This window comes from Pipistrellus kuhlii, unplaced genomic scaffold, assembly GCF_014108245.1.
Source record: "Pipistrellus kuhlii isolate mPipKuh1 unplaced genomic scaffold, mPipKuh1.p scaffold_m20_p_27, whole genome shotgun sequence".
NCBI lineage: Eukaryota > Metazoa > Chordata > Mammalia > Chiroptera > Vespertilionidae > Pipistrellus > Pipistrellus kuhlii.
In genome coordinates, this window is record NW_023425526.1 from 499,676 (window position 1) to 517,193 (window position 17,518).

General features: G+C 56.6%; 1 protein-coding gene and 1 long non-coding RNA gene across 3 annotated transcripts in view; one reads left to right on the top strand and one right to left on the bottom strand.

Moving 5' to 3' along the window:
* AFF3 (AF4/FMR2 family member 3) overlaps positions 1-17,518 on the bottom strand; it is a 459,937-nt gene that overhangs the window by 71,579 nt on the left and 370,840 nt on the right. For both annotated transcript variants that reach the window (XM_045587244.1, XM_045587243.1), the window contains one exon: positions 7,156-7,193. In XM_045587244.1, the coding sequence (XP_045443200.1) occupies positions 7,156-7,193 (38 nt within the window). The remainder of the gene's footprint in view (positions 1-7,155; positions 7,194-17,518) is intronic.
* Positions 228-12,603, top strand: LOC118727955. Its single transcript, XR_004990731.2, has 3 exons — positions 228-472; positions 11,282-11,285; positions 12,593-12,603. It is a non-coding gene; the product is annotated as an uncharacterized LOC118727955 (long non-coding RNA).

Genomic DNA, 17,518 nt, shown 5'->3' on the forward strand with positions numbered 1-17,518 from the left:
TACTAATGTACGGGTGTGTGTGGCTGGTGTTACTGCAGCAGCTAAGAGAACTGACTAGTATCAGACAGACCAGTCTGCAGGCTTTGGCTAAGTTATGTGTCCCTGGAAACCAGACGCAGTGGGATTTTAGGGAGAGTATTTGGTAAATGAAATGAAATGAAATGAAACTTCATTGGAAATGTCATTCCTCAGGTCCTCTTGCTGAATCTCTCCTCAGAGGGTGGTGTGAGGATTAACCCTACCAGACCGCTGTAGTGATTTTTCGGTAATTTTGGAATCTAACGCTATACCGCTGTACCTAATTTTTGTTACTTTGCCTAGACCTATTTTCTACAATGTCTCCAAGTTCCATCTTATTCTAACCACTTGTTTGCATGTAACTAACATTTTTCTATATCATGTTGAATTTTTCTCTTCAATGCTCAGGAGCCCAGGTATAGGGGACAGTTAGGTTCAGGGCCTCAGGTCTGGTGTGTGAAGTGCTCAGCGTAGCGCCCACACACGGCTGCTGTCGTACACTTAGGCTGTGTGCACATGTCCACGTTTAATACACAGTGGTTATGCGGACGTCTATATGTCCTTGGCCACCGTCAGTTCCTGCAGCGTGGGACCATCTTAAGGAGTGTGTGTCTTCCATGGAGACCAGCATAACGCCTTGCCAAGTGGAGGAACTCAGAACTGAATCTGCCTCAAATGAACGCAGGACAGAAAGAATCTCTCTATATAACAGCCTAAGCGACCATCTGACCATTCGCCTGGTAGCTATGATGTGCAGTGACCACTAGGGGGCAGATGCTCCGACCAGTAGAGGAGGGAGCCCGATTCCTCATGGAATCGGCTATGGGTTAGGTTGCTGCTGGGGCACTGTCAGCACTAAATCTGCTTCACTCACATCCCTGATCCAGATGGGAGAAGGCCCAATTCCGGGTGCGTCACCCGATAATCACCCTCCTGCAGTCTGGGACCCCTCAGGGGATGTCAGAGAGCTGGCGTTGGCCTGATCCCTGCAGGCCAAGCTTAGGGACCCCACCGGTGCACAAATCCATGCACCGGGACTCTAGATACAAATAATTGGTGGGAATAAGACGGGGGCAGTTTGCCCTGCTGGTGCAGCTCAGTGGCTGAGTGTCGAACTATGAACCAGGAGGTCGCTGTTTGATTCCCAGTCAGGGCATTGCCCTGGTTGGGGGCTAGAGACCCAGTGAAGGATGCGCAGAAATCAACAAATCAATGATTCTCTCTCATCACCGATGTTTCTACCTCTTGCTCCTTCTCCCTTCCTCTCTGAAATAAACATATTTAAAGAAAGATGGGGTGCATTTTAAAACCTCGGATGGGGTGAAGCGTGAAGAGAGGAGGGACTGGAGATCATGGCCTTCACTCTGGGTGCAGAGAGCTCTCAATGGCATCACGTGTTCTCTTCGGTCATTATTTCTAATTTAATCCACTCTAATTGCACAGAGTGTTTCAATCCGTTGAAAATTTAAAAAAAACTTTCTCTCCTACTTTTGGACTAATTTTTTAAATTGAATATATTGGGGTGACACTGGTTAACAAAATTACACAGGCTTCAGGTGCACAACTCTATGACACATTATCTGTATACTCTATGGTGTGTCCATCACCATTTATGCCCCATTCCTTCTGTACCTCCCCAACCCTCCTCCTCCTGGCAATCACCACATTGTCGTCCACGTCCATGAGTTTTCCCCCCTCTTTTTTCTTTCTTTTTTCCCTCAATCCCTCTTCCAGCCACCCATCCCTCCCAACAGTGTCAGCCTACTTTCTACCTATGGATCTCTCTTTACTTTGCATGTTAGTTCATTTTGTTGATTAGAGTCCACACATGAGGGATATCCTATGGTACTGGCCTTTCTCTGACTGGCTTATTGCACTCAGCATAATGCTCTCCAGGGCCATCCAGGCTGTTGCAAAAGGTAAGATTTCCTTCTTTTTTTACAGCTGAGAAATATTCCATTGTGTAAATGTACCACAGCTTTTTTTATCCACTCATCTACTGATGGGCACTCGGGTTGCTTCCAAATCTTGGCTATTGTGATGAATGCTGCAATGAACATAGGGGTGTGCACATTTTTCAGTTAGTGTTTTGGGTTTTTTGGATAAACTCCTAGAAGCGGGGTTGCTGGGCCCTAAGGCAGTTCCATTTTTAATATTTTGAGGTAACTCCGTATGACTCTCCCCAGTGGCCGCACTAAATGCATTCCCATCAGCAGTGTGCGAGGTTCCCTTCCCTCCACATCCTCACAGAACTGGTTGTCTGTGGATTTATTGATGACAGCCATTCTGACAGGGAACAGCGTACCAATTCTATGGCTTCTGTAGGCAGGGCCCTGCCTGGACCCTCAGGGATGAGCCGGGGTCTCTGCCTCCTGAGGTGGTCTGCTGCCTCCAGAACAGCCAGTTCCAGGAAAGTGTTTCCTATTTAAGTCCAAAGTCGCCATTGTTTAACCACAAAACCGTCATTCATCTGTTCATTGTTCTCCTTCATTCATCAAATAACTTATTGTGTTTTTCCTAATTGCCAGGAACTGTTGGAGGTGCTAAGAATTAAAACATCACTTTAGTTATGAATGGAACATTACGATTATTATAATTATTAGTAGAAACGAAGACAGTGTTAGTGCACACCAAGTAAAGTCTTTGTCAGAACCTGTGTGGCCTGAGTTGCCTGCCCCCCCTCCCCCCCCAGCCTGCTTTGTTGCTGAGTGAAGACAGCCAGGAGCCTGGGGGCCTGTCCCAGCTCTGCCGCTCGCTCCGGTGGCCTGGGCTGATCCCGCCACCTCCTGAGGCTCAGGAGGCTCAGTCTCCTTGTGGTCGCCGGCGGCTGTCACTGACAGCTGTGAGCGTGGCAGGAGGCGTTATTCACACAGCTCCCAGAACGTCATGGCGGAGCCCCTGGCCCTGGAGACCAGAGACGCTGTGGGCTCAGGGTTGACACACTTCTCCAGTGAGCCTCCTGGGCATCTTCCAGGTTCCAAACGTGGAACTTTCTGGAAAGTCCTCCCTGCCTTGCTTCGGGGACACGTCCAGTTCTGCTTTTAGATGCAGACAGAATCACAGGGAGGTGAAACCTCTTCACTTTATGCCATTCCTCAGGCAGCTATTTTCATCCTCTTCTCCCTAACGGGAAGAGGACTCTCGATGGCGAGATTGACTTGAGGAAGCTGAGCCGAGAGTGGCAAACGCCGGAGCCGGTGGCCCTGTGGACGATGAAGCCCCTCGGGGTGCGGGGCCGCTCCCGGCTGCCCTGCAGCCTGCCCCGCACGGCGCCCGCCCGCTGGGCCCGGGATGCGCTCCATACATACTCGTGGCACAAATGAATAAATCAATGGTGGTTGTTTGGATTTCAATATAAATGGATCCTGGAGCTGAAATATTGCCAGATGGGCTGGCAGGGCACACTCTGGTGATGCGTCTCCCAGGCTATAAACACGCAGGCCTGTCTGCGCGGCAGGCTGACATTTCAGAGATGATTACATGCGCGATTTCACCCTCCGACTGCCAGCGCTTCAACAACTGTTTCCACGTGGGCTTTCTTGTTCGTCCTTTTTATTTTTTATTTATTTATTTTTAGCCGAGCACATTTTCCCCAGCTCCTCCTATTTGTAGCTGAACATGATTTATTCAGATGAAATTAGGCTCCGTTTTTATAAAGCTTGAGTTCCTGCAAATGATGCTTGAGGTTTCTCAGCGAATGTGAATTCCCGATCAGCCACAAAGCACCGCTGCGGGCTCCAGGCCGCCTCCGGAGCGCGAGGCGCCGGGGATGGACACCGAGTCCCCGCTGCCTCCTGCTCCTCCCAGGCTTCACCATGGACCTCCGCCTCCTGAAGGCCCGCAGCTGCTCGGCCTCATAAATCACAGGCCCTTTTTTTCCACCACAGTTATCTACTATTTACTGCTCAGAGGGGAAGTGAATCACAGCGAGGGGACTTTGTATGCTGCGTACATCCTTCCTTCTCCGCCGGCACTCTGCACATCCCCCACATTCCCGGGTGCCCGCTTTCCCAGTGCGCCCACACGGGCTCACCCGGACAAGTCAGCCTCAGGCGCACTTACCCTGGTTCTCCCTGCCCCTCTCCACCACCGACACACAATCCGTAAGGACAAGAGACCCCGAGAGGCACACACGGTGAGGAGTAGGTGGGAAGCCCTGTGTCTTTTTGCAAGTGGAGGCTTTCTTGTGATTGGCTTGTCTACCAGACAGAGAATTTCGCCCCCTCGTCTGTCCTGCCCTGGTCTCCTGATGTTTTCCATTATTTGGGCAGCACCAGCCTTCGGTTTGCCAGCGGACACCCAGTGGCGTGTGACAGATGAAACACTCTACAGATGATGCTGGAAAGAATGAGAAACAGGCCACCCCACCTACACTGGCCCCTCCCGTCGTGCCGGTGGCAGGCGCAGGTTGGGGGACGTCAGATTTGCTCTGTGACTGTGACCCCGTGATCACCTGTGGACACACTGGCTGTTCAGGCTGAACCGTACATTAAGCTCATCCGTGAGGCCAAGCAAAGCAACGCCAAAGGTTGTCTGTGGGGCTGACCACAGACGCTGTTTAAATGTAGGTAATGAAATATTTCATCGTTCTACTGTACCAGGGCTGTGCTTTGATTACCACGGACTCACAACTGCAAAGCACACAATCTGAGCTACCAGACACCCGCTCTCCCAGAATGCCTGCTTAAAACAGGACACGGAGAGGTGACCAGGCAGGCGAGGCCGGCCCCGCAAAGACGTTTGGCTAGTCTCTCCCTCTGACACCGCACAGGGAGGGACCTGCTACGTCCTCAGAAGGACAGAAAAAGGCCGCCCTTCGCATTGGCACTGGTCTGCCAGGTCCCGCCTCCGCGCCCTGGAAGCAGGCCTCCTGCCCGAGAGGCAGAGAGCAACAGCAGCTTCCTGCTCTGTAACCCACATCCCCATCCCAGCCAGCCAGACCCTCTTCATCACCAAGCTGCACATCTTGAAGCAAAACAGCGCTCAGCCCCTCCCAAACCTCCTGTGCCCCGGGCACTGCGGGCGGCTGTGCGGCCACAGGGCAGCGGGATGGCCCGGGGGGCACTGGCAGGACAGACACCGAGAGGGGAGCCGTGCGCCAGGGCCTGGGCCAGCCTGTGCCGCCCTGTTCCACGCGACGTGAGGAACTCGGGCACCCCTTAAGGCCTAAACAGGGTTCTGTTCTTCTGGGGTAAAAATGAAAGTGCTGCCTCATATGGTGTTTTATATCAAGAGATGGTTAATGTGCTGAAAAACAATAGTTTAGAAACCAGAATAGTCGGTGTACATGAATGTGTACCAGGTGAGTGCCAGGCGACAGGAGGCAGCAGTCCTGGGTTTGATCACCACCTCGGGAAGGTCAGAACCCGGGGCAGATATTAACGCAGTTCATCCCCACCCTGGTCAACCATTTCCCAGAAATTACTGGTTTCCTCCCAGGTCAGGTAAGTGGTAGAAAATGACTTCTGTTGCTGGGTCTCTAAGACCCTAGAAAATGTGAGTCTAAGAATTCAGTCAGTGTTCTATGTCCTCATTGGAAAGGAGGGTTTCCGATGGCATCTCCAAATGGTCACAGATGGTTCTCACTTATGGAAATCACTCCTGTGGACACAGGACAGGAGCAGCACAGAGCAGGGAGCTGCAGACAACCCCCGGCTAGGCACATTACTTTGAAATGAGCCCAGTTCTCCCAAATTTGAGCAGAAAAACTGTTATACTTCAGGGGAAATGCTCTACTCCACGGGGGACAGAGACTTTGGGGAAGAGTAGTGACAACGGGAGCCTCTGTCTCTAGGGAGTGGACGGTTTCTCCTGCACTTGGTCATGCAACCAACAGGGGCCCAGGAGCTAGCTCACTGGCTGATGAGCTCGGGCCTGGCCAGGAGGGGCTGGAGGGACTTCCAGAACAAAGCCAAAGGGAGCAGCGCTGTTTATCACCCACGGACCTTTGCCAGCCAGGACTGGGCCACGTGTCTTCTGGGAAGGAGTCCTAATTTCTGATTGTATCTTGCAACCAGGTCTTCAAAAGGAGCCCATACCTTCCTAAAATAGCTTGATTCCTTCTACCAGAGGTCATGCTAACATTTTGCATCTATTAACACCAGTTTATTGAAATACTGGAGGCCCAATGCATGAAACTTGTACAAGAGTAGGTCTTCCTTCCCCTGGCTGCCGGCGGCTTCCCTCCGGCACCCGGGACCCAGGCTTCCCGCTGGTCACCGGCAGGCACCCGGGACCGGGCTTCCCTCGCAGCCCCGGCTTCATCCAGAAGGTGATCCGGTCTAATTAGCATATTATGCTTTTATTATCCTATATAATAAAAGCCCAGCGACCGAAACAGCAGAACCACCAGAGGCCAGAAGTATTGGCCGCTTGCCCTGGCAAGCTATGCCCCACAGCGGGAACACCCCCCACCCCCCAGATCTCGGGCCTCATCAGGGCAGGCCAGCCGGCTTCCCATCTCACCCCCCCACCCCTCCCCAGACACGCAGAACCTTAACAAGTGAAGATAACAATGAACCAACAAGAAAAAGGGCCTGATCTGCTCTCAAAAGTAGCTACAGATCCCATTCAACTATTTTGATACAGTAAAGCCAGATGTGAACACAGTTTGAGTGACAGTTGATTGGGTTTGTAGATCTCATTCATAATAAAGTCCGAAAACCAGCCGAAGCGCGGTGGGAGGGGCCAGGCACTCAGGACCGGGAAGTGGGTGACCTGCATAAAGTGTTTCAGGGAGAATCCATCGAAAGCCAGACAGCACCCGGGAAATGATATGGAAAAAGTCTGAGGAAAACACCTCAAAGCAAATGAAGTACTTATTGCTGAAAAATGAGCTCAGGTCGCAAACAATTCCGAAGTTTGGCATTTACTGCGCGCTGAGGCCTTTCCCTCCGGCTCCGTGTCTCTTGTTTCACTAACAACAAGGGACCCTCCACACTTCCTGTGAAATACAACACGGCGACTTTGGCAGTAATAAACCCACACGGGCATGACAAATCCAAGCATGCAAAACGTTTAACACCCCAGCTCCCAGACACGAGAGGGACAAAATCCGATTATGAATTATATGCTACGATAAATAGGGCTCGATGTTTCATAAAGCAATTTATAGTTCATAAAAATGACAAAACGTACCTGTCAGACAGAGCGTGGAGCGCGGCTCCCTGGGCTGCCTGCGGAGGAAAGGGCAGAGATGTTTATTTAATATTCTGACTTCCACATTACGTGGTCAGTCAGCACTTACAAAAACCCGGGTCACACACATTTTTGCCATGTGGCCGAATATCACACTGCAGGCAACACAGTAGGAGCTCTGTGTGTTGCGCAGTGAACACTCCCGAGGAGTTAATTGAAGCCCCTTCAGGGCCCTGCCACCAGGGGGCGAGCGTGGGGGGGGTGCCAGGCTGTGAGGTTGGACAGGTCTCAGGAGACCCCTCCTACCCTCCCGCCACCTCCCCAGCTATTTCATTTGTACTCCCTGTTGCTTTATTCTACTTCAAAGCATCTTCTCGATGAAGGTATACCTTTGACCCAGTTTTCTGATTTATTGAAAAAGTCACCACAATTGTAACCCGGAACACTGACAGAAATATGGAGATATTATGAGATTATGGATTTGTTTATAGGCAATGATTTTGTGGCAATTTTAAAAAAGTCTTCAGAGGTTCCTATGGAGATATTTATGGATAACATTACAGGATCTGGGATTTGCCTTGAAACAATGTACGTGGAGGGAAGGGAGAGGGCTGGACATGCAAACAAAACAACATCCTTGGGTGGTAACTGCTGACACCAGGCAATGAGCACACGGGGATCATTATATTATTTTAGACTTTCTACGTGTTTGGAATATTCTATAAAACACAAAAAGCAAAACGAAACAAAAGGCCTCCATTTCTCCATCAGATTCCCCCCGTTTTGCACTCACTGCCTTCTGTCTGCTTAGCCTCGTCTGCCCACGTGCCCCGTGGGGCTGAGCTCATTCCACGTCTCCGAAGCCACTGCCGGGAGGGGTCGCGGCCGGCCTGTGGGAGCGGCTCACTCGGGGCACGTGGCCGCTTTCACCGCGTCCAGGACACGTGGAAAGTGTCCTGTTTGCCGGGGCGCCGGCATGTTTCCTCATTCCATGCAGATGGCAGACAGACAGGCAGGATCTTCAGATGAGAAAAACACGGCCTGGCAGGAACCTGATCCTGTCACAGAACTGAATCCACCCTTGGCAACACACACACACACACACACACACACACACACACACACACGTCTTGGCTCACTCGGTCCGCCCAGCGCTGGCCGAATGCCCTCCACACGGAGACCCCTGTGGTGGCTGCAGGGGGGATAGAAGCAAAGGCAGGAGGCGCGGTCACTGTGCCAGAGAAGCCCAGCCCCAGGCAGGAAGTCAGAGCAGAGGGCCAGGGAGGACTTGACGACGCTTGGGAATGAACATGCAAATGAGAGATGAGTAGGTGGGGACGTGGGTGCCGGTAACTCATGGCCGGTGGGCCCCGGGCTCCTCAGTCAGGGCCTGAGGTGGCTGGCAGGGGCTCAGTGCACATGATGAGGAAATGTCAAATGAAGGAATCAATTTGGAATCCTTCCCACTAATATGCAAGCGAAGCTGCAAAGACAAGGAGGATGTGTGCAGGGGAAAGAGGCACTGCTCGCTCGGGACGGCAAGGTGGAGCCAGGGCCTCCCCGGCCAGGCCTCAGCAGCGGCTCTCAGCGGGGGCACCTCTTGGCCAAACACCAAGGCCACTGGGCTGAGGAGGGGTGTTTCTGTGTGTCCATAGCAAGGGGGTCACCGCCGCATGAACGCCTGGGGCCAGGGATGCTACAGCCTCTCCAAGGCCCGAAGGGCCCTGGTCCCATGGAGCGGCCCCTCAGAAGGACAGGGGTTTCTGTGGAGAAACACCCAGCAAAAGCCAGAGGAAACCTGGCAGGAGCGACCCCCGGGGTGCGGCTTCTGGGCCCGGCAAAGGAACCGAGACCAAATCACCAACACCGACATCACCCCCCCGACAGAGGAAAACACGCTCTGTGGACTTGGCGCTGACCGTCTTCCACCCTGAGAGAAGTTTACCGTTCGCTTATGTTAGGGCCTCCAAGACTCAGCTTCCAAACTGTTCTTCCTACCCTGAGTGGGATGGCGAGGGAGCTGGCCAGCCAAGCCCAGGCTCCAGTGAACAGTTCATGGGATCACTTCCCCTCCTCTTTCTCTGATTCCCGTGAATTTAGGGCCAAATGCCAGGGCATCCAGTGTCAGGAGGGGAAAGAGTATCCACAGGGCGCTCTCTTGCTGAGGGCACCTTAGGGAGTAGAACGAGGCGGGGAAAGCGGCAAAAAGCCTCAGGAGGCCGTGGAGACCAGGGGCCCCTCCCTGCCCCTCCCTCTCCCTCCCTCTCTGTGCTCTCGGGGGCCAGCCCAGGCACTGGCACAGGAGCGCCCGGCAGGTGCAGGCAGCCACCACGGTCCCCGGGGCCCCATCGCTCAGCAGGATGCTTTCGTTTTTGGCACCTGTACTTGAAAAGAACCTAGCTCCCTACTCCTGCCTCTGCTTGGCTAAATACACCAAATGTACTCCGAGCCCCCCCAAGGAAAGGTGGCATGCATGGTTAGTTCAGGCTCAACGCCCCTCCGCAGAAGGCACGGGACTTTTCCGGGGATAACGGAAACCTTCAGCGATGTGGCTGGAAGGTCAGCAGGCATCTCGGACACGGTGTCTGCGTTTCCCCCGGCCAGGGCTGCCCATGTTTTAGAAGCCCGTTGACTTTTCTCTCTCCTGCCTCCGAATACTTCCCACCGACGTTTTGTGATACGGAAACAGTGCCCGTTGATGAGCAACTTATGAGAAAATTATTTTAACAACAAAAGCAAAAACAAGCACAAAACAAGCAACTCTGCCGCGGTGCCTCCAGGGGCGGACCCTGCGGAGGACTCCGTGGCTCTGATGTGAGCGAGCGGGGCTGGGCGGTCGCCCTCCTCCAGCAGATGGACGTGGCGCTGACCAGAAGACCGTGTGGGCTGCCTCGGCGTCCCCCCAGCCCGACGGTGGCTTTCTGCGCTCCCCACGCTCCCATCTGTCCGCCCGCACGGCCAATGTTTCCACGCACTTACCGCTGGCTCAGAGCACCACCGGCCACCTGCACCACAATGTTTAACGCCTGAATTTGATGAAGCTTTTTAATTTGCAGTTATTTTACAGCATTAAAAACTTTATGGAGATGGCTCATCACCCATCAAGAAAGCAGATGAGAATATGTTAAAGGTTTAAACAATAACTTTAAAAAGGCTTTATGGCACTAAGTTAAAATGGTATGTCATATGCCAATGCAGAGACCACCATTTTTCTTTTCTTTTTTTTTTTTTTTTTTTTTTTTTTACAGCTCTTCTTTTAAATATGCTTTGGCTTTTGGACACTATTTTCTTTTACTGTTGAAAATAATAAAATAAAAACTCATTGGAACTAAATCGCAGAGAAAAAACTGCTAGGTGACTCATAAGTGAAGCCCGAAGAAAGACGCGGCGTAAGCTGGATGGATTGCTCAATTTCCTGCCTGCAAGGGCCGTGTGTTCCAGCGCCCACAGCCCTCCCTCCCAGTCATCACCTCGGCTGTCACTTTCCTCATCCTGTTCTCAGCAACGGAACGAAGAGGGTGAGGGGAACGCTTCGCTGATCCTTCCCGAGTTCCTTACGCATTCACGAGGGCCTCTGAGGCATAAGCTCTGAGACAAGTTTTCTGCCAGAAATAATCACTTTCCAGGTCCTTTTCAAGAGATGGCCCTTTTCTGCCTTTGTCACAGAAAGCTTGGAGCTTGGGACACAAGCAGCAGAAGTTCAGGTTTCCGTGTTTGTGAAGTAAGTTCTAGTCCCGTCTGTGACTGAAGGAAAAACCAGAGAGATGAGGTGCCCTCACTGTCACTGGGCTGAGCGAGGGGAGGGGCTGGATTTCAGAGGGTGCCAGGAGGATGCCATTTCTTTTTTTCTTGATGGAAACAGATCCAACCCGGGCTGCTCCATGGTTCAATCTGAAGCGCCTGCGATGTGCAGGTGACAGGCGTGGCGTGGGCCACAATCAAAACAGAGAACGCGCTCACCATGTTGGACGTGGGGTCTGGAGGTGTCAGACATAAAAGCTGAACGTTCTCGATTGCAGGGGCTGTGGCTGATGAGGAGAGGGTGCCGGGGGACCTCCCTTGGAGTGAGTGGGTGAGGAAGGCCCACTGAGTCAGGGGTAGCTAAGCTGATGCCTGAAGGATAAAGAGGAGTTCCCGGAGCAGAGAAGTGAGGGGCGTGGGGAAGAAAGAGCCCCACGCAGGCCACTGTGAGGGAGCTCAGAGGGCGGCGGGGACACTGGCAGATGCCAAGGGCTTTGGAGGTCAAGTTGAGGATTTGGGGGACTCTCCACCCGAGAAATCACTCACATTAGGGGAAGTTGGGTAAAGGATGTACAGGGCCTGTTTGCATCTTTTTATGATTCAATAAAATTTTTTTGTTAATCCTCACCCAAGGATATTTATTCCATTGATTTTAGTGAGAGTGGAAGGAAGGGAGGGAGAGAGGGAGGGGGGAAGAGAAGAATGCATTGATTGGTTGCCTCCTGTGTGTGCTTGGACCGGGTCTGGGGACCAAACCTGTAACCCGGGTACATACTCTTGACCAGGAATCAAACCCATGACCCTTTGGTGCATGGGTTGACTCTAACCATTGACCAACACCACCCAGGGGCTGATGGATCTATAATAAAAAAAAGTAAGGTAGGGAGTGAGTTTACATTTTTTAAAATTTACTCCCCCCCCCCCCCAATTTCATTCTGGCTTCTGTGTGATGAATGGATTTGGGCAGGAAGGTTCAGTATTAAGTAAGGTTGTTGCATTAATCTAAGCAAGAGAAGGGCATGATAGCAATGACGGTGGAGAGTTTGTGCTACATTTTGGAGGCAGAACTGAGCCCCAGGTTCCAGCTTGAGCCCCTGGTAAAGACGGAGGGCCGCTGACTGGGACAGGCAAGCTGGTTGCAGGGGCAGGGGTAAGGGAGAAGCTTAGTTTGGGGTGTGAAGTTCACGTTGTTTTCAAGATGTTCAGCCCGAGATGCTAAATAGATGCTTGGACACATAGATGGCGGCTGTCAAATGCCAATGGGGTTCCAAACATTGGCACGTTGTTGGCATGTTGGCAAATTACAGTCATAAAAAGGAGACAGATACAGGGCTCATGTGCCGGATCTGCATTTTGCTCTCATTCGAAGAGGAGTAGGTTCGGGTCAGCTGGCCAGAACAGCCTGTCCACTCCACACGCACGCAGCCCATCTTTGCTGTCCCAGCCCCAGGCTCGTTTTCCCAACAGAAGGTGGCACCTCTGCGGCTGCGGTCTGGGTCTCCTTGCTCCGCCTTTGGAAGACTGTATCCACATTCAGCTACTGGAGCAAATGCCGTCCCAGTCAGCGGCCCCCCGTCTATACCAGGGGCTCAAGCTGGAACCTGGGGCTCAGTCCTGCCGCCAACCCTGGCCTGTCACGTCAAATCGATTGTGGTTGGTCATTTGCTGTTCAGCTGTCATGAAGCGCACCATGGAGTTTAGGTCCAATCACGTGTCTCTGCAGGAATTCTGTCCAGAATGGCTAATTACATTTTTTTTCTAGCATTTATTAATGCATTTCACTGTTTAATTTACTTCCACATCTGTTAACACTTTCTGTTTCATTTACTGAACTTCCATGCTGTTGGTTTTTATTGGAATCCTGGTTGGGTCTTTTTGTTTTTAAATGTTTTTATTGATTTCAGAGAGGAAGGGGGAGGGAAAGAGAGAGAGAGAAGCATCAATAAGAGAGAATCACTGACCGGCTGCCTCCTGCACGCCCCCTACTGGGGATGAGCCCACCCGGGCATGTGCCCTGACCACCACCAGCTGGGCACCTCACCGAGTGCTGCCATCTTCCATGTGGTTCTCCTCCCCAGCCAGCAGTACCGGCGAGACGAAGGCGAGTCCCGCTCTCCGGTTTTCCTCTGTAACAGGAAGCACGTTGCGTTCTCAGGTGCCCCCAGATGCCGCCCAGAAAGCGTTCTGTTCAGTAGACTTGGACCTTGTCCTGCTCTCCACAGGGCCAGGTCGAGTAGGGATAACAACATGTATCATCCGAATAAGGACCTTTTTTGAGTGTGAACGGGGATATCCCGCCCTCCAGATGGAGCTGGGACAGCAGGAGAGGCAGTGCTGTTCTCAGCACCCAGGCCATCGGGCTGCTGTCCGTACACGTACATCAGTGCAGAGGCAGGACTCCGGGGCCGAGGAGGCAGGACTCCAGGCCGAGGCGTTGTCAATAAGCAAAGAGCTCCGAATGGGGTCGGCAGGGACAGATCGCTTTGATTCTCGGTGTCTCTGAAGCCAAACCAAAGTGTCTGCCATTTTCCAGCTGCTCCCCCCTCTACTTAGATTCTGCCTGTCAGTGTTCCCCGACCACCCAAGCTTCCAGCACCTTCCTGTCTCTCAACTCCTCGTCTGGAACCTGGATGAGCACAGGCTTCTTCCTTCTTCTGAAAAGTTCGCCACCTGCTTCGCGAGAAATTTAGTCTGGGCTCCTCAGGTTCCGGGAGGTCCTAGCTCATCCTGGCCCAGGAGCGCTTCCCGTGATCACACTCCATGAACCCCCTGCCCGTGATCAACAGGCCGGTGCCAGGAGGTAACTTCTGCCGATGACCAATTCCTATTTGCATGGCTCTGCTCCAAGAGATTTGTTAAAACTCATTTCTTTCCGAGCTATATATTCTCTCTATTTCACTTTCTTTAAAACGCGGGTCCACTTTGGCTTTAGGGAAAGTTTGCCTAGTTTTATGTTTTAACACCGTATTGCTTAGATCAGTTTATTCTACCAGAACTCCAATGAAGACAGCTGCACACTTACGGAGCCGCTGTCACACCCAGGGAGAGTGCTGGTTAGGTGAAGCCTGGATTACACCACCTCACAATCGGCGTCCTGCCACCAACCGCCTGGCGTGGGCCTGGTTTGGAGCCGGCTGTCTGTCGGTGAGAGTCAGCCCCTACCTGGCGGCTCTCTTCTCCTGAGGGGGGGGGAGGGCACTGCCAGGACACCTGGCTCGCGAGGGTGACGCCGTGAGCCACCTGTGACCTCCGCTGCCGGCCCTGCGGGCTGTGCCTCCACAATAAGACCCGGCAGCTGCCAGGAGCTGGGGGAGAGGGGAAGGTGGTGGCAACATGAGCACATGCCGGATTGCTCCTCAGCCGTGGGGACTGTCAGCACATCTTTCTAGGGGTGAGGGCCCCACTGAGGGCAAGGACCCCACTGAGGGCGAGGAGGGCCCCACTGAGGGGAGGACCCCACTGAGGGCGAGGAGGGCCCCACTGAGGGGAGGACCCCACTGAGGGCGAGGAGGGCCCACTGAGGGCGAGGAGGGCCCACTGAGGGCGAGGACCCCACTGAGGGCGAGGAGGGCCCCACTGAGGGCGAGGAGGGCCCACTGAGGGCGAGGAGGGCCCACTGAGGGCGAGGAGGGCCCCACTGAGGGCGAGGAGGGCCCCACTGAGGGCGAGGACCCCACTGAGGGCGAGGACCCCACTGAGGGCGAGGAGGGCCCCACTGAGGGCGAGGAGGGCCCCACTGAGGGCGAGGAGGGCCCCACTGAGGGCGAGGACCCCACTGAGGGCGAGGAGGGCCCCACTGAGGGCGAGGAGGGCCCACTGAGGGCGAGGAGGGCCCACTGAGGGCGAGGACCCCACTGAGGGCGAGGAGGGCCCACTGAGGGCGAGGAGGGCCCACTGAGGGCGAGGAGGGCCCCACTGAGGGCGAGGAGGGCCCCACTGAGGGCGAGGACCCCACTGAGGGCGAGGACCCCACTGAGGGCGAGGAGGGCCCCACTCAGGGCGAGGAGGGCCCCACTGAGGGCGAGGACCCCACTGAGGGCGAGGAGGGCCCACTGAGGGCGAGGAGGGCTCCACTGAGGGCGAGGAGGGCCCCACTGAGGGCGAGGAGGGCCCCACTGAGGGCGAGGACCCCACTGAGGGCGAGGAGGGCCCCACTGAGGGCGAGGAGGACCCCACTGAGGGCGAGGACCCCACTGAGGGCGAGGAGGACCCACTGAGGGCGAGGAGGACCCACTGAGGGCGAGGAGGGCCCACTGAGGGCGAGGACCCCACTGAGGGCGAGGAGGGCCCCACTGAGGGCGAGGAGGGCCCACTGAGGGTGAGGAGGGCCCCACTGAGGGCGAGGACCCCACTGAGGGCGAGGAGGGCCCACTGAGGGCGAGGACCCCACTGAGGGCGAGGAGGGCCCACTGAGGGCGAGGAGGGCCCACTGAGGGCGAGGAGGGCCCCACTGAGGGCGAGGAGGGCCCACTGAGGGCGAGGAGGGCCCACTGAGGGCGAGGAGGGCCCACTGAGGGCGAGGAGGACCCATTGAGGGCGAGGAGGGCCCCACTGAGGGCGAGGAGGGCCCACTGAGGGCGAGGAGGGCCCCACTGAGGGTGAGGAGGACCCCACTGAGGGCGAGGAGGGCCCCACTGAGGGCGAGGAGGGCCCCACTGAGGGCGAGGACCCCACTGAGGGCGAGGAGGGCCCCACTGAGGGCGAGGAGGGCCCACTGAGGGCAAGGGCCCACTGAGGGCGAGGAGGGCCCCACTGAGGGCGAGGAGGGCCCCACTGAGGGCGAGGAGGACCCCACTGAGGGCGAGGGAGGGTGAGGAGGACCCCACTGAGGGCGAGGAGGACCCCACTGAGGGCGAGGAGGGCCCACTGAGGGCGAGGGCCCACTGAGGGCGAGGAGGGCCCCACCGAGGGCGAGGAATCCCCACTGAGGGCGAGGAGGGCCCACTGAGGGCGAGGACCCCACTGAGGGCGAGGACCCCACTGAGGGCGAGGAGGGCCCCACTGAGGGCGAGGAGGGCCCACTGAGGGCGAGGAGGGCCCCACTGAGGGCGAGGGAGGGCGAGGAGGACCCCACTGAGGGCGAGGAGGACCCCACTGAGGGCGAGGAGGGCCCACTGAGGGCGAGGAGGGCCCCCTGAGGGCAAGGGCCCACTGAGGGCGAGGAGGGCCCCACTGAGGGCGAGGAGGGCCCACTGAGGGCGAGGAGGGCCCACTGAGGGCGAGGACCCCACTGAGGGCGAGGAGGGCCCACTGAGGGCGAGGAGGGCCCACTGAGGGCGAGGAGGGCCCCACTGAGGGCGAGGAGGGCCCCACTGAGGGCGAGGACCCCACTGAGGGCGAGGACCCCACTGAGGGCGAGGAGGGCCCCACTGAGGGCGAGGAGGGCCCCACTGAGGGCGAGGACCCCACTGAGGGCGAGGAGGGCCCACTGAGGGCGAGGAGGGCCCCACTGAGGGCGAGGAGGGCCCCACTGAGGGCGAGGAGGGCCCCACTGAGGGCGAGGACCCCACTGAGGGCGAGGAGGGCCCCACTGAGGGCGAGGAGGGCCCCACTGAGGGCGAGGACCCCACTGAGGGCGAGGAGGACCCACTGAGGGCGAGGAGGGCCCACTGAGGGCGAGGACCCCACTGAGGGCGAGGAGGGCCCCACTGAGGGCGAGGAGGGCCCACTGAGGGCGAGGAGGGCCCCACTGAGGGCGAGGACCCCACTGAGGGCGAGGAGGGCCCACTGAGGGCGAGGACCCCACTGAGGGCGAGGAGGGCCCACTGAGGGCGAGGAGGGCCCACTGAGGGCGAGGAGGGCCCCACTGAGGGCGAGGAGGGCCCACTGAGGGCGAGGAGGGCCCACTGAGGGCGAGGAGGGCTCCACTGAGGGCGAGGAGGGCCCCACTGAGGGCGAGGAGGGCCCCACTGAGGGCGAGGAGGGCCCCACTGAGGGCGAGGAGGGCTCCACTGAGGGCGAGGAGGACCCCACTGAGGGCGAGGAGGGCCCCACTGAGGGCGAGGAGGGCCCCACTGAGGGCGAGGACCCCACTGAGGGCGAGGAGGGCCCCACTGAGGGCGAGGAGGGCCCACTGAGGGCAAGGGCCCACTGAGGGCGAGGAGGGCCCCACTGAGGGCGAGGAGGGCCCCACTGAGGGCGAGGAGGACCCCACTGAGGGCGAGGGAGGGTGAGGAGGACCCCACTGAGGGCGAGGAGGACCCCACTGAGGGCGAGGAGGGCCCACTGAGGGCAAGGGCCCACTGAGGGCGAGGAGGGCCCCACTGAGGGCGAGGAATCCCCACTGAGGGCGAGGAGGGCCCACTGAGGGCGAGGACCCCACTGAGGGCGAGGACCCCACTGAGGGCGAGGAGGGCCCCACTGAGGGCGAGGAGGGCCCACTGAGGGCGAGGAGGGCCCCACTGAGGGCGAGGGAGGGTGAGGAGGACCCCACTGAGGGCGAGGAGGACCCCACTGAGGGCGAGGAGGGCCCACTGAGGGCGAGGAGGGCCCACTGAGGGCAAGGGCCCACTGAGGGCGAGGAGGGCCCCACTGAGGGCGAGGAGGGCCCCACTGAGGGCGAGGAGGGCCCCACTGAGGGCGAGGAGGACCCACTGAGGGCGAGGAGGGCCCCACTGAGGGC